This window comes from Carassius carassius, chromosome 4 (assembly GCF_963082965.1).
Source record: "Carassius carassius chromosome 4, fCarCar2.1, whole genome shotgun sequence".
Taxonomy (NCBI): domain Eukaryota; kingdom Metazoa; phylum Chordata; class Actinopteri; order Cypriniformes; family Cyprinidae; genus Carassius; species Carassius carassius.
In genome coordinates, this window is record NC_081758.1 from 5,830,024 (window position 1) to 5,847,158 (window position 17,135).

Sequence of the window (17,135 nt, forward strand, 5' to 3'; positions counted from 1 at the left end):
CAACGGTCTCCAGCTGAGGGCATGTAACTGGAACCTTAGTCAAGGCACCGGCCCCAATGCGGACCGGAGACTTCCCCTGGACTTTAACCTTAAATGGCTTGGGGGCGTTGAAGAGGGTCTGGACCATCTCACAATGTCGCAGGGCCCGTAGAGCTGCTGGGGCCGCCGACTTAACTGGAGGGGAGTGGAAGAGCTGTGAACCATGCTGCTCAAAGAGAACTCTATAACACTCTGAAAGTACGTTCATACCCAATATGCCCAGGGTAGCTACCTTGCGATCTTGGAGGGCCCCATTTGGTGGATCCCTGACAATCAATATCCCCCTTCCCGGAATACACTGTCCTAAAACGACCACATCCAACTCAATATAACCAGTGTAAGGTATGTCTAGCCCATTAGCTGCCTTAAGGCCTAACCACTTGCAATCTTTCCTCTGTAAATTGCTAAAATGCTTACTAAAAAAATTCTCAGTTACAGTTGTAACCATTGGTCCGGTGTCAATTAAACAAGGAACTGCCACACCTCCCATTACCACACTCAACACAGGGCATTTCCCCACTAACTGTCCAAGAACGGAAGGACATACAGAGCCAGAAACCTCCCCTCCCAGTGTGCGGCTCTGCACACTGGGGGGTTCTAGTTTCCCAGCTGGCTATTAGAACTACTTGCAAGGGGCGCTGGCTGACTGATGGAATCCGATAACGTGTGAAAGATAGGTCTACTGTTGCTAGGGGCAGATTGACAATACCGGGCTATATGTCCAGGTCGATCACATCTTATACAGATAGGCTGACCATTAGGAGCACGTTTAAAACGGCCTTCCCTATTTAACTGAGGGGCGTAAGGTTTACCAGTAGACTGTCCCAAATGTTGGACCAGCATATCTAGTTGGGCTTGCTGCTTTAAAACCATCTCCTTTAACTCTGCCATTTCAGAGGGTTGAGCAACAGTGGAGTCACACTGAGACATATAAGATGTTTCACTACTACGCCCCAGTACACGGTGAATCCGGTCACGACTTGTCTGACCCTCTTCTACCCATCTAGTGGCCTCCCGTCTTACATCCAAGAGAGACAAATGCCCATTAGCCCGTACCAGCCCTTTAAGTTCCCTTCGCAGCATGTGATCTCGCACATTCTCACAAAATTGATCCCTTAACACTATGTCCGGATTAGTAATTGAATCCCCCTTGGATTGTTTCACCTTTTCCATAAGCTCCATTAATGCATGGGAAAACTCAAATAATGACTCATTTTCTCGTTGTTTTCTAACAAAGAAACGCTGCTGCCAATATACATATGACTTAGAACATCCATATACCTCTTTTAACACTAAAATTATTTCTGTAGGGTTTTCCCTTACAGCTACAGGTCGGTATTTAATCTCACTTCGGGCTTCGCCCTCTAAATGGTCATACAAAAACATTGCTTTTTCTAAATCAGACATGTACCTCGACCTAATGCAACTCTGTGCTTCTTCACTCCACTCTTCAACAGAAAGTGACCCAGCTGTTACAGAGCCGGAGAATTTAGAGCACCGTCTCTCTCTGGGCAGATATACGGCCTGCTCTCTTCGTACTGGCCGGGAACCACTCACGCCAGCGTCGCTTCCTTGTGCACCTGACAGTCTCTCATTTACAGCTTGGAGCTGGGCTACGCGCTCTCGCAATTGCTGCAGCTGCACATCCAATCCTCCACCGGCGTTGTCCGAGTCCATCATGCTGCCAGCTGCTGTTCTCCACACACAGGCACACACACACACTCACACGGTGCTGCTCAGTATGGCCAACTCACCAACAACACTTAAAAAAAAATAACCCTGCCGACTACGCCAAGACCCGGATGATTGTAACCACTCTAAGTTCATCTGCCTCGGGAAAGCTAGCATGTATCTGACATAGTGATAACACTCATTGCCTTCTCTAGTGCAGCTCAACCAGATCTCATCCCATTCATCGATATTTATATCACAAATCCTGGAAAATATGCGTTGTAGCACAAGTCGTTCATTGTAGTTTTTGAAAAGTGATTTCTGTTAAATAAAATATCTCTTTTTGAACTGGACTTTGAGGTTTGTAACTTTTTGCAGATCTTTTTTTGTGCTTAAACAGTAACATTACTAAAAAGTGCTGAAGCATAACAGGACCCCTTGAACATTGCTATCCTAATACATATTTTCTGATTCTGGTACCCACCTCTGCTGAATATGTTTCTGATCTGCACATGCAGCTCAAATTGCTTCACCTGAATGTCAGACATCTCACTGGAAAACTTATAATCAGAGGGAAAAGTTATTCACTATATGACCTCAAGGTTAGATTATTGTAATGCTTTATTGGGTGGTTGTTCTGCACGCTTAGTAAACAAACTACAGCTAGTCCAAAATGCAGCAGCAAGAGTTCTTACTAGAACCAGGAAGTATGACCATATTAGCCCAGTCCTGTCAACACTGCACTGGCTCCCTATCAAGCATCGTATAGATTTTAAAATATTGCTTATTACTTATAAAGCCCTGAATGGTTTAGCACCTCAGTATTTGAATGAGCTCCTTTTTCATTATAATCCTCTACGTCCGCTACGTTCTCAAAACTCAGGCAATTTGATAATACCTAGAATATCAAAATCAACTGCGGGCGGCAGATCCTTTTCCTATTTGGCGCCTAAACTCTGGATTAACCTACCTAACATTGTTAGGGAGGCAGACACACTCTTGCAGTTTAAATCTAGATTAAAGACCCATCTCTTTAACCTGGCATACACATAACATACTAATATGCTTTTATTATCCAAATCCGTTAAAGGATTTTTAGGCTGCATTAATTAGGTAAACCGGAACCGGAAACACTTCCCATAACACCCTATGTACTTGCTACATCATTAGAAGAATGGCATCTACGCTAATATTAGTCTGTTTCTCTCTTGTTCCGAGGTCACCGTGGCCACCAGATCCAGTCTGTGTCCAGATCAGAGGGTCACTGCAGTCACCCGGATCCAGTACGTATCCAGACCAGATGCTGGATCAGCACCTATAAAGGACCTCTACATCCCTGAAAGACATTGGAGACCAGGACAACTAGAGCCCCAGATACAGATCCCCTGTAAAGACCTTGTCTCAGAGGAACACCAGGACAAGACCACAGGAAACAGATGATTCTTCTGCACAATCTGACTTTGCTGCAGCCTGGAATTGAACTACTGGTTTTGTCTGGTCAGAGGAGAACTGGCCCCCCAACTGAGCCTGGTTTCTCCCAAGGTTTTTTTCTCCATTTTGTCACCGATGGAGTTTCGGTTCCTTGCCGCTGTCGCCTCTGGCTTGCTTAGTTGGGGACACTTCATCTACAGCGATATCGTTGACTTGATTGCAAATAAATGCAGACACTATTTAATTGAACAGAGATGACATAACTGAATTCAATGATGAACTGCCTTTAACTATCATTTTTTCATTATTGACACTGTTTTCCTAATGAATGTTGTTCAGTTGCTTTGACGCAATGTATTTTGTTTAAAGCGCTATATAAATAAAGGTGACTTTGACTTTGACTTTATACCAAAGACAATTTTGACCAGGGAAAAACCCTAATGTTTCAAGGCAGTTAGACAAATTAAAGGGTATTTCAACCAAAATTGTAATTGTGCCATCATGTACTCTCCCTCATGTTATTTCTAACTTTTATGATTTTCTTTTTTCCATGAAACAAAAAAGAAAATGTTTTTGTCCACTGTAATGAAAGGCAATGGAAAACAAAGTCAAGCCCTATTTTGATCAACATTGACACTTTTTATATAAGGACAAAAACATTTTTTTTTCAACTTTCTTTTCTAACTTGGAAAAAAAGAAAGTCACACAGGTTTGAACAACATATGTGTCATGGATCCACCAGACTCTCCCATCATACACAGACACACACACACACAGAGAGAGAGAGAGAGAGAGCACTCTCTCCTGCTGCCACTCATCAGCTCATAAATCGGTCCTGCATTAAAGCATTAATGTTGAGTTTTATTATTTTGTGAGTTGTACTCACAGAATGAATTATTTTATTACAGTTTATCACTGTTTATTGCTGATTTTAAAGCTTACTGAACCTTAAATTATTTGGATATCTCAAAACATAAATACACAACATATGATTGGCCCCTCTGTATTAATTGTGGGCCCTCTTTGGCCCTCCAGTTGAAAGGATCCTAATCGACCCTTATTAAAAATAATAGTGAAAAACACAAAATGGTGTATTACAATTCAGTACTACATAGTTCAGACTTTGCAACATTTATAATGTGTTTAGAAACAATTCTCTGAATTGCCTTTACACAGACTAAATTAAATTAGTCTAGATCAGTTTCATTTTGTAATCAATGGGTAAGTCGTGTCATGATGTTTACAGGATGTTACATCCTTTGAAAACAGCTTTACACTTACAGTGCTGCTGTTTGACCACATCAAGCACATGAAATCTTCCTGCGGTGCGTCCAGGTGTCCAGCACACTTCTGACAGCGGCATTCTGCTCACAGACAGGAACTGAGGATCAGAACACGGTTTAGAACTGAGAAACTGCTAAATAAACCACAAAAACTGAGCTGAAACCCCATCAATCATACTCGGCAGGTTCATGGTCATGAGGTCAGACTGTGGTTCTGATGGGTTCAGCTCACAGAGGATTTGACTGATTCTTCTGACCTCTGGTGTTTGACTCCAATAACACATTCAGAGAGCGGGGAGACACTTTGGAAGTGTTTATAAGGTTTGAAGGATTTTAACTGATCTTCTGCTTTTACTAGCCTGAAGCAGGGCCAGATATCAAACAAAAACACTGAGTGGCTGTTTCCACACTCATCAGCCAAACAGGCTGTTATATTTTTTTGAAGGTGTTTTATTTTTTTTTGTGCTGAAGTAATGCTGTTTTTGTTCCACAAATGTCCAACAAAAGTACTTAAGTATCTATGTGCTGTTTGATTTTCCAGTCTGAGTGTTTGTAGTCTCAGACTTTTACACTTTTTCCTGAATTGTTTAATAATTAGTTTTAATCGTCTTACCTAATCAAAAGTCTTTTAGAACCATTTAGAGCCTGCTTTATATGAAGTGTCTATATGTACTTACATTAAAAATAATCATTTAATACAATATACTCATTGTGTACATACCTTTCTATAGTTGCATCTATAAATGCACTGTTGATAGTACCTTAACCCACCCTTAAACCTAACCTAAACCTAATATACATGTCTAAATAATTTATCTAAAGCATCAGATCACATGCAGTTATTTTACTGACAGCCAGCCCCAGCAGAAAGCAATAGATCTGCATATATAAGTGTGTAAAAAATGATGTCTAAGTGTTTACAAACTGAGTTTTCACAGTCACAGTCATGCTTCATACTGGGCACAGTATTTATGTATTTCCTTATGTTTATTTATTTGAGCAAATTGTGCATCTCTGACCTTTTTGGGTGATTTGCTTTGTGGACATGACCCAGGTAAATGATGTTAAAGGGTAAGTTCACCCAAAAATGAAAATTAAGCCATAAATTACTCAACCTCTAGGGAAAGTCATCCTCTAAGAAAAAAAAAATATTTAAAAAAACTACCCAAACTCTGAAAAAATATCTGCCTGCAATGTGTGTGCTAAAATTAAGAGTTATGGATTAATTTTAATGTTCACATCAAGTCAAGTCAAGTCACCTTTATTTATATAGCGCTTTAAACAAAATACATTGCGTCAAAGCAACTGAACAACATTCATTAGGAAAACAGTGTGTCAATAATGCAAAATGACAGTTAAAGGCAGTTCATCATTGAATTCAGTGATGTCATCATCTCAGTTCAGTTTAAATAGTATCTGTGCAATCACTTGCAATCAAGTCAACGATATCGCTGTAGATGAAGTGACCCCAAATAAGCAAGCCAGAGGCAACAGCTGTAAGGAACCGAAACTCCAGAATGGAGAAAAAACCTTGGGAGAAACCAGGCTCAGTTGGGGGCCCAGTTCTCCTCTGACCGGACGAAACCAGTAGTTCAATTCCAGGCTGCAGCAAAGTCAGATTGTGCAGAAGAATCATCTGTTTCCTGTGGTCTTGTCCTGGTGCTCCTCTGAGACAAGGTCTTTACAGGGGCTCTGTATCTGGGGCTCTAGTTGTCCTGGTCTCCGCTGTCTTTCAGGGCTGTAGAGGTCCTTTCTAGGTGCTGATCCATCATCTGGTCTAGATACTGGTCTAGATATGTTCTGGCTGAGGGAAGGAGGTTCTCGTCCAAGATTTTACAGTACATGGCCCCGTTCATTTGCCCCTCAATGTGGTGAAGTCATCTTGTACCCCTTAGCAGAAAAACAGTCCTAAAGAATACGGTTTCCACCTCTGTGCTTGACTGTAGGAAGGGTGTTCTTTGGGTCATAGTCAGCATTACTCTCCCTCCAAATACGGCGAGTCAGTCAATGCCAAAGAGCAAAATTTTGGTCTCTTCTGACAACAGCACTTTCTCCCAAGCCTTCTCTGAATCATTTAGATGTTCTTTGGCAAACTTTAAATGGGCCTGTACATGTGCCTTCTTCAGCAGGGGGACCTGGCAGGCTTTGCGGAGTAGTGTGTTACCAATGGATTGCTTGGTGACTGTGGTCCCAACTGCCTTAAGATCATTAACAAGCTCCTCACGTGTAGTTTGGGGCTGATCCCTCACCTTTCTCATGATCATCCTTACCCCATGAGGCAAGATCTTGCATGGAGCTCCAGACCGAGGCCGATTGATGGCCGTTTTGTATTTCTTCTATTTCCGAATAATCACACCAACAGTTGTCTCCTTCTCACCAAGCGTCTTGCAGCCCATTCAATCTTTGAGCAGATCTACATTCTTGTCTCTGACATCCTTTGACAGCTATTTGGTCTTGCCCAAGGTTGTGGGAGAGGTTGGAATGGACAGGTGTCTTATACACCTAACGAGCTGACATAAGGAGTAACTTCTTAAAGTAACCGGACTAATGTGTTTCACATGGGCACATAACCAATCTGTTGGAGTCAGAATTCTTGTTGGATGATAGGGGATCAAATACTTATTTCACTCACAGAAATGCAAATTAATTTTTAACCTTTATATAGTGTTTTTTTCTGGATTTTTTTGGTTGGTATCCTGTCTCTATACATTAAAATAAACCTACCATAAAAATTACAGACCCTTCATTTCTTTGAAAGTGGCAAACTTACAAAATCAGCAGGGGATCAAATAAATATTTTCCCCACTGCAATTATTTTGTAACAATTAGAAGAACCTCAAAATTAAATTGTCTGTTATAGAGACTACTGAACACATTTAGGAGTTGATTTTAAAATGCAAAGTATTGAAAAAAATAAAAGCTCTGTAAACACTTGCATTTTTACAACACTAAAAGTGTGTCCCATGAGGTAATGAAAAGTTCCACACACACTTGTGGTTTTCATGCTCACTTGAACCAAAGGCCTGTCTTAGCACATCCACCCACCAGTACAAGGTAACCAATCCTGCTCCTGGAACGACAACAACCTGCTAAGTTCAACTCCAGCACACTTGTTTTAAAGAGTCTGAAGACTTTAATTAGCTAGATCAAGGTGTCTTTAATTATAGTTAGAGCTAAACTCTGCAGAACAGTGGCCCTCCAGGAAGAGTTTTAGACACCCCTGCAAGTGATACTTAAAGTTTGGAGAATGTACAGTGTATAACCCCGCAAGGAGGCTTCAAGTCACTTATTGTGCACATTTTAGACATACAAACAGATAAAGTGAGATGATGCCAACTTATTCCTAAGAGCAAGTGTCTCCATTTGAGCTAATGGAAAAGATATTGTCTTTTGAGGTGGCAGCATTGGATGGCTATAGCGAAAAGCATCGGTGTATGAAGAAGCCAATTACCAAACAGGGCCTCCCACACTGGACGGTGGAAAGGATTTCCCTGGCATACTCCAGGTAAGGTTGCTTATATTATCACACTTCAATACAAAATGATATGTCAAATAAATGAAAAGCAAAACATTTGAATTAAAATTGTTATAGCTTACTTCTAGAGACTGCAGTAATACATGACCTGGTGAAAAACGACGTAAGACTAATACTTTAATAAGTAGGTTAAGAGGAATTTTAAAAGTGTGCCCCCTAAACGGCACTCACTAGCCATGGTCTACACTTCAAATGTACATTGACTGGACCAACCTTGAATAATAGTTTTACAATTTACATTTGATATTGTGATTTGAAATGTTCAATGCATGATCAAAATTGAACTGATTTGTGGTGAAAGTAACTCTAACGAGAACGCTTCAGTCATTACTATATTCACAACACAGCCTTTCATACCTTACTGCAGAATTATACTTGCAGTAGGTAGCAAAAACAGAACTAGACCTGGGACCTGAATTTTGTAAATCTCTTAAAATTAAAACTTACATTTTATGTAGTCACTAAAAATGCTCAAAAACAGCAGTTCAGTTACATATTTTTATTTGTTAAATTGGTCCATAATGTCATTCTTTGTGTTAATTTAGTGAAATGTCTTAATTCTCCTTTTGACTTTTACAGTATTTAACTTAGCCATTTCAGATTTCTCAACATGTATTTAAAATAGGGGTGCAACTAACGATTATTTTGATAATCGATTAATCTGTCGATTCTTTTTACGATTAATCGGTTTATGTGCTTATATTTTAGTTTTGCCCATTTTTTCCCCAAGTAACTTATTAATAAAGGGTCTTTATCGTTCAACAGACTTTTTAGAGATTTTAACCATTTTGCATTGTCATATCCTCATCAAAAACATACCTGGAGTTATGTTTTATTATGTGCTAGTAATCCTTTGTCCAACTCTTCTGCAATCAAAACACTGACCCATACATACTCTAGCAAATTTCACAAGGAGATTTCACATGTTTTCACCATGGCAGTCCTAAGGGCTCCTAAAGTAGTTTAACATCCCGAACAAAGCTTATTAAGGAATCTTTCAGAACAATTTTTCACTAAGAATAAGAATAAAACAGGATAAAATTGCAGTACATAGCATTTTTTTCCCCCTGTAAACACACAACTTATACCTGGGAAACAGCTTTATAGCTTATGCTGTGAAATTGTAAACAATCATTCGAATAAAGTGCCAATGGCATGAAACCTGAATGGAACTCACAATTTAAAAGTAAAATCCATCAGAAAAAAAGTATTGAAAAAATATGCAAAAAAATTGGACACAAAAACCTTGCAGTGTGGAAAAAGAGCAGTGAATACTTGTAAGAAAAAAAAGTGCATTTCAAATACATTTAAACATTAACCTCTGTCATTCAGTCATAATTAGGCTGCAAGACTGAATTATGAACTGGTAAACGACAAACTGATCACAGAACATGTTTGTAAAGCTTGTTAACTGTTAAAAAGCAATGTTATCAGCCTTTACGACTAAACATTTGCAAACAACATTGTACTGGAGAATCTGAACATATAAAAGTAAATTCAGTAGTGCAAAGTTTACAGGTTACTTTTTTTTTTTAAGGCTCAAAGTAAAGTAATCGAACAAAGTCATCCAGTGTGGGAGTAGTTTTATCTTCTGCTTTTTTCTTTTTCTTTCTCGAGCTTACTCCACTGCCGTCTGTCTCCACCATCTCACTGAATGCTGCAGACACAGCTTGGGAAGCACGTGACATAAAACGAGGCCAGCTATTGGCTAATCGCTACTTCTCCTGCTGTACTGGCCGAGTAAAACCTGCGGTGGCTCATTACTGCCACACTTTGGTCACCGCAGATTTAAAATATGCACGAAATGAGCCACTTACGGCAAATAAAAGTTATTTAGCAACTAATCGATGACTAAAATAGTTGACAACTATTTTAATAATCGATTAAATCGATTAGTTGTTTCAGCTCTAATTTAAAATCCAGAAAAACACCAAGATGCAATATCACTTGAATGTTTAAATCACAGCAATGGCCTCATCAATAAGTGCACATGGCTTATGGGCAGACAAACAGATTTTTTTTTTTTTTGAAAAAAAGCACAATCTGCTTTATTTCTCTCTTGATCATTTCCAATAAAAGGGCAAATATAATACATTTAATAGGATAAACAACATTGAGTGATAAATATCTATAGGAAAAAACAGACCCTTAAAATAAATGTAAAAAAAAAAAGGGAGTTAATCCATCGCTGGCCCCTTAAATACAGGTAAAAAAAAAAATTAAGCAAAAGGGCAATAATGAGTCTGTACAGATATGCAGCAATTATCAAGAAGCAATTTTACAGTTGAAGGCTATGTGTTCGAACAGTGCCAATGAACATCCAAGCAAATAAACCTCTAAAATAACCATGAGCACTGCAGAAATCAATTAAAAAGGCATTACACATGTTCAACCAAAGGAAAAGGACAGGCTGCTTTTTCATTAATGCTCCTTTGTTTTACGAACATGTGCTGATGGTTATAGTTCTGTACAGCTGTAGTATAATGAAGACCAATCAAAACCAACATTTCCTGTGCACTTCATATTTTTAGTCATGATCCCCATGAGCCCAGAGATGGCAACATAGACAACACAGACAACACGAGCACTCATTCTCAGACACATTTGGACCCTGATGGTTACAAATAGGCTGTTTATTGCTTGTGCAACCCTCGCACTCCTGTGATCGACCGGTAAACCCGGTAAAGGGTTTCTCTACCAAATCAAATAAAGACTAAACAACATACTGTAACATTTCCCATCAGCGTTCATGACAGCACAACACTCCCACTGACATCACTACAAACGTCCTCACATTACACAAGTGGCCATATATCCCACCCGCCTGATCACATCAAACATAGACCATGTGCTTCTGAATGCTTCCGACTATTACATGTTTATCCACACACGCACACTGCCACCACTCAAGCACCATCATGCAACACCTTTAAGGATCAAATGTTGCTTGCCATTTGCATAACACATGAAAAGCTGCTGTATAAGAGAAAGGTTCATGTCCTCCATGTTTGGATTGAACAATGTCCTCAAATGTGGGTTTGAAGTTTTTTTTTTTATTGAATAAAAGTTTATTTTTTTTTTAATAATAGAGCAAATAGGCATGATTACTACACACATATACATACATATATACACATACATATGTATATATGTGTGTATATATAAAAAAGTTAAAACTCCATGGTACCCAGTAAAAATGACTAATGCCACACTGCAGCTCTGGAGCTTCTGTTGATCTGCGTGTCAGTCATAACCTCGAGTCCAATCAGATGGCTCAGTTTGGCAATGTGGGCGTGGAGACGTGAGAGCTGGAAGAGGAGATGCACTTCCTGTTCCTCTGTTTGCAGACGTGGATGGAGGGAGCGAGATACACTGGGGTTTGTTAGCCACTTTTGTGAACCGTAATTCTTCACTTGAAAATGTCAAATAAAATGTAAATAAATAAAGTTGATCTGGAAAAGTCTGCGCAGAAGAGTCCAAAACTATTGTCTATTTATAGTTTACATTTATATATTTATATTTATATATATATAGATATATATCTATATATATATATATATCTATATCTATATATAGAGATAGATATATAGATGTTCATATCTCTCTATGTGATGTTTATTAATAATGTGTTCTGATTTATTTGTGGAGTTGGTGATCCTGTGCGTAAGTCCCAGAGTACAGAGAGAGAGAAAAGAGGAAGGAGGAGGTCCTACAGACAGCCGTGTCATGTGATCATGAGGTCCATTATTAGGCTCTGCCTTCCTCCACTTTGACCGACTGTGGTTTGATGGCTCCGGTTCGAGCAGCTTTGACCTGTACTGACGGCAGCTGCTCCTGGATCTTGTTGGGAATCACTGATGAGCTCTTGGCTTCACTGACAGCCTGACGAGCATCACGCAGAGCCTTCACCTGTACCGAAAATAACAAAGGATCAATACTGCAGCAGAACCTCACCAACGCTTCACTGAGACCAACACTGGAAGTCAAAAGCCTTATGGAAATAACTGCTTTACATGAGTCAACTGGGTAATACATCAATACAGTCAATACATCTAGGCAATATACTAAGATATATTATATATTAGGGCTGGTCCAAACACCATTTTTTAAACTTCAAAGCTTCGGTAGTAATCAACACAGAATATTCGAATCATCGGAGGGAGGGGCTAAAAATATTCTTCTCTCTCTAATAAAGGCAGGAATCTCTGTGTCTGTCTGTCTATTTGCATGTTTATTTTGTCAAGAACCGTTCATCCAATCGACTTCATGCGTGGCAGATGTGTTTTCGAAGCGCGTGCAGCGCTTATATGTTCAGAGAACGGACTATGCACTATGTCAATGTCACCTTTATTTATATAGCGCTTTAAACAAAATACATTGCGTCAATGCAACTGAACAACATTCATTAGGAAAACAGTGTCAATAATGCAAAAATGATAGTTAAAGGCAGTTCATCATTGGATTCAGTTATGTCATCTCTGTTCAGTTAAATAGTGTCTGTGCATTTATTTGCAATCAAGTCAACGATATCGCTGTAGATGAAGTGTCCCCAACTAAGCAAGCCAGAGGCGACAGCGGCAAGGAACCGAAACTACATCGGTGACAGAATGGAGAAAAAAACCTTGGGAGAAACCAGGCTCAGTTGGGGGGCCAGTTCTCCTCTGACCAGACGATGGTGATACTAATGTGTTTTGTATCACTAGTGATACAAAACACAGGTCTGTTAAGACCAATAATTTTAATATAGACAGATTATTATAGGGATGGGCTACTGTACAATTTACTGTTGTCTAACCATGCCAAGAACCGTTAGTAATCGTGCCACGCCAGACCAGACTCACAGAGAAATACAACTGTAACCTTAGAACCATTCAGCTCGATAGTAAAATTATATTCAAGTGCAAATGAAGACCGTTTCTCAGGGGAGGTCAGGTGTTCAAAAAAAAAAAAAAAAAAAAAAAGACATTTTTTGATTCTCAAACTTGAAAATTTATTGACAACTCACTGATTGATTATTCGAATATTCAAATATTTTGAACCAGCCCTAATATACAGTCGTGGCCAAAAGTTTTGAGAATTACAAATACTGGAAATTGGAAAAAAAAAAGCTGCTTAAGTTTTTATAATAGCAATTTGCATATACTCCAGAATGTTATGAAGAGTGATCAGATGAATTGCATAGTCCTTCTTTGCCATGAAAATTAACTTAATCCCAAAAAAAACCTTTCCACTGCATTTCATTGCTGTCATTAAAGGACCTGCTGAGATCATTTCAGTAATCATCTTGTTAACTCAGGTGAGAATGTTGACGAGCACAAGGCTGGAGATCATTATGTCAGGCTGATTGGGTCAGAATGGCAGACTTGACATGTTAAAAGGAGGGTGATGCTTGAAATCATTGTTCTTCCATTGTTAACCATGGTGACCTGCAAAGAAATGCGTGCAGCCATCATTGCATTGCATAAAAATGGCTTCACAGGCAAGGATATTGTGGCTACTAAGATTGCACCTAAATCAACAATTTATAGGATCATCAAGAACTTCAAGGAAAGAGGTTCAATTCTTGTAAAGAAGGTTTTAGGGCGTCCAAGAAAGTCCAGCAAGCGCCAGGATCGTCTCCTAAAGAGGATTCAGCTGCGGGATCGGAGTGCCACCAGTGCAGAGCTTGCTCAGGAATGGCAGCAGGCAGGTGTGAGCGCATCTGCACGCACAGTGAGGCCAAGACTTTTGGAAGATGGCCTGGTGTCAAGAAGGGCAGCAAAGAAGCCACTTCTCTCCAAAAAAAACATCAGGGACAGATTGATCTTCTGCAGAAAGCATAGTGAATGGACTGCTGAGGACTGGGGCAAAGTCATATTCTCTGATGAAGCCCCTTTCCGATTGTTTGGGGCATCTGGAAAAAGGCTTGTCCGGAGAAGAAAAGGTGAGCGCTACCATCAGTCCTGTGTCATGCCAACGGTAAAGCATCCTGACAGACATCATTCATGTGTGGGGTTGCTTCTCGTGGGCTCACTCACAATTCTGCCCAAAAACACAGCCATGAATAAAGAATGGTACCAAAACACCCTCCAACAGCAACTTCTTCCAACAATCCAACAACAGTTTGGTGAAGAACAATGCATTTTCCAGCACGATGGAGCACCGTGCCATAAGGCAAAAGTGATAACTAAGTGGCTCGGGGACCAGAATGTTGAAATTTTGGGTCCATGGCCTGGAAACTCCCCAGATCTTAATCCCATTGAGAACTTGTGATCAATCCTCAAGAGGCGGGTGGACAAACAAAAACCCACTAATTCTGACAAACTCCAAGAAGTGATTATGAAAGAATGGGTTGCTATCAGTCAGGATTTGGCCAGAAGTTGATTGAGAGCATGCCCAGTCGAATTGCAGAGGTCCTGAAAAAGAAGGGCCAACACTGCAAATACTGACTCTTTGCATAAATGTCATGTAATTGTCGATAAAAGCCTTTGAAACGTATGAAGTGCTTGTAATTATATTTCAGTACATCACAGAAACAACTGAAACAAAGATCTAAAAGCAGTTTAGCAGCAAACTTTTTGAAAACTAATATTTATGTAATTCTCAAAACTTTCGGCCACGACTATATATTAAGCCACATTGTCAATTAGGCATAAACTGTGCTGTTTTTATGGCTATTAATTTTCCTATGTATGGTCTCATTTCTCCAATGCTGACTCAGAATGAAGCAAGTGTTCACATTTTCACTATGACTTTGTATCTGTCCATTAAAATAAAACATTCGTGGGCCACTTTTACATTCATATTTACTGATAGATTGCTTTTTACTGTATGTTATTTCACATCACCAAAAATAGAAAAATATCAAGTCGCTGTATCACAGATCCTCACTTTAGAGAGAGAACAAACCTCAATCATTAGACGTAAAGTTTGATCTTTACAGATTTGCATTTTGGTTTTGATGTAAATGTGATCTAATGAAACATTGTAAATCATGAAAATAAGAAAGTAGAAGATGAGATGCCATTACCTATGCTCACAGTGGGTGGCTCACCTTCATACCGTCCTCAGGGCCCTTCACAGCAGGCTCAGGGTTGGAGGGAGGTGTGCTGTGAAGCGGTTCACGCCCAGGACTGGGATAGGGTGGCGAACGGATAATGACAGTCTTGTTGACCTGCATGACGGGCCGTTGGATGGGGTTGGGGAAGGGGCCGCTGGTGGGGGGCCTCATGTGCATGACCATACTGCCCTGAGGAGCCGACACCTGCAGCATCAGACAGCAGACGAGTGTTAGTAGTGTGTAACACGACATCTAGGGTCAGGGTTAGGGACAGAAGTGAGCCATACCTGCTGCTGTGTGTAATGTCCTGGGAGCGAGACGACCACTGCAGGGCCTCCGGGGCAAGAGGGTTTGCCACTGGGACTAGCAGAACCAGGTCTGAGAAGAAACAGTCCGACACAAGACCTCATGAATAAACAAAAGACACTTAGACACGGAAAGTCTTTCTGTGACTAACAGGCTTCAAAGACAACATTTTAAAACATTCACAAATGGTCTTAAATTTAAAATTTTTCCATTTAAAATGTTTACTAAGGTTTGTGTCTAGTAAGGCCCCGATATACTACAAGTGAAATTGAATAACGAAGTGATGTAACAATTTCAAAAAAATTGGGCCAAACCAAATTTTTTGGGGAGATGTAAATGGCTCGCCAAAGCAAACATTCCAGAAAAGTTCGTTCCAACAGCAAAACACCTTTTTTACTACCATTAGTCCGTGACCATTGCGTCATATTGCGGTGTGCTGAGGTGCTGCCTTCTTTCATAATATGAACATTACCAACTTAAGTACATTACAGGTGCTGGTCATATAATTAGAATGTCATCAAAAAATTAATTTCACTATTTCCATTCAAAATGTGAAACTTGTATATTCATTCATTGCACACAATGATATATTTTGATGTTTATTTCTTTTAATTTTGATTATTATAACTGAAAACTAAGGAAAATCCCAAATTCAGTATCTCAGAAAACTAGAATATTGTGAAAAGGTTCAATAGTGAAGACACCTGGTGCAACACTCTAATCAGTTAATTAAATCAAAACACCTGCAAAGGCCTTTAAATGGTCTCTCAGCCTAGTTATGTAGGCTACACAATCATGGGGAAGACTGCTGACTTGACAGTTGTCCAAAAGACAATCATTGACACCTTGCACAAGGAGGGCAAGACACAAAAGGTCATTGCAAAAGAGGCTGGCTGTTTAATGTGTCCAAGCACATTAATAGAGAGGCGAAGGGAAGGAAAAGATGTGGTAGGGAGAAAAAAAAAAAAAAGCAATAGGGATAAGCGCACCCTGGAGAAGAATGTGAAACAAAACCCATTCAAAAATGTGGGGGAGATTCACAAAGAGTGGACTGCAGCTGGAGTCAGTGCTTCAAGAACCACTACACACAGATGTATGCAAGACATGGGTTTCAGCTGTTGCATTCCTTGGGTCAAGCCACCCTTGAACAACAGACAGCGTCTCTCTTCAAAAAGGACTGGACTGCTGCTGAGTGGTCCAAAGTTATGTTCTCAGATAAAAGTAATCTTTGCATTTCGTTTGGAAATCAGGGTCCCAGAGTCTGGAGAAAGAGAGGAGAGGCACACAATCCACGTTGCTTGAGGTCCAGTGTAAAGTTTCCACAGTCAGTGATGGTTTGGGGTGCCATGTCATCTGCTGGTGTTTGTCCACTGTGTTTTCTGAGGTCCAAGGTCAACGCAGCCGTATACCAGGAAGTTTTAGAGCACTTCATTCAGAAAATCTATGGGGTATTGTGAAGAGGAAGATGTGATATGCCAGACCCAACAATGCAGCTGAAGGCCACTATCAGAGCAACCTGGGCTCTCATAACACATTTCGGCAGTAATTCGGGCAAAAGGAGCCCCAACTAAGTATTGAGTGCTGTACATGCTCATACTTTTCATGATCATACTTTTCAGTTGGCCAAGATTTCTTTGTATTGGTCTTAAGTAATATTCAAATTTTCTGAGATATTGAATTTGGGATTTTCCTTAGTTGTCAGTTATTATCATCAAAATTAAAACAAATAAACATTTGAAATATATCAGTCTGTGTGTAATGAATGAATATAATATACAAGTTTCACTTTTTGAAAGGAATTAGTGAAATCAACCTTTTTGATGATATTCTA

At 39.8% G+C, this 17,135-nt stretch overlaps 1 protein-coding gene across 1 annotated transcript in view; it reads right to left on the reverse strand.

The window, feature by feature from the left end:
• Window positions 1-11,683: 11,683 nt before the first annotated feature.
• The window catches only part of prrc2b (proline-rich coiled-coil 2B), a 45,765-nt gene continuing 40,313 nt past the window's right edge, over window positions 11,684-17,135 (reverse strand). The window contains exons 28-30 of the mRNA XM_059545480.1: window positions 15,286-15,376; window positions 14,993-15,202; window positions 11,684-11,868 (exon numbers count right to left, since the gene is read on the reverse strand). Of these exons, the coding sequence (XP_059401463.1) occupies window positions 11,707-11,868; window positions 14,993-15,202; window positions 15,286-15,376 (463 nt within the window). The 3' untranslated portion in view covers window positions 11,684-11,706. The remainder of the gene's footprint in view (window positions 11,869-14,992; window positions 15,203-15,285; window positions 15,377-17,135) is intronic.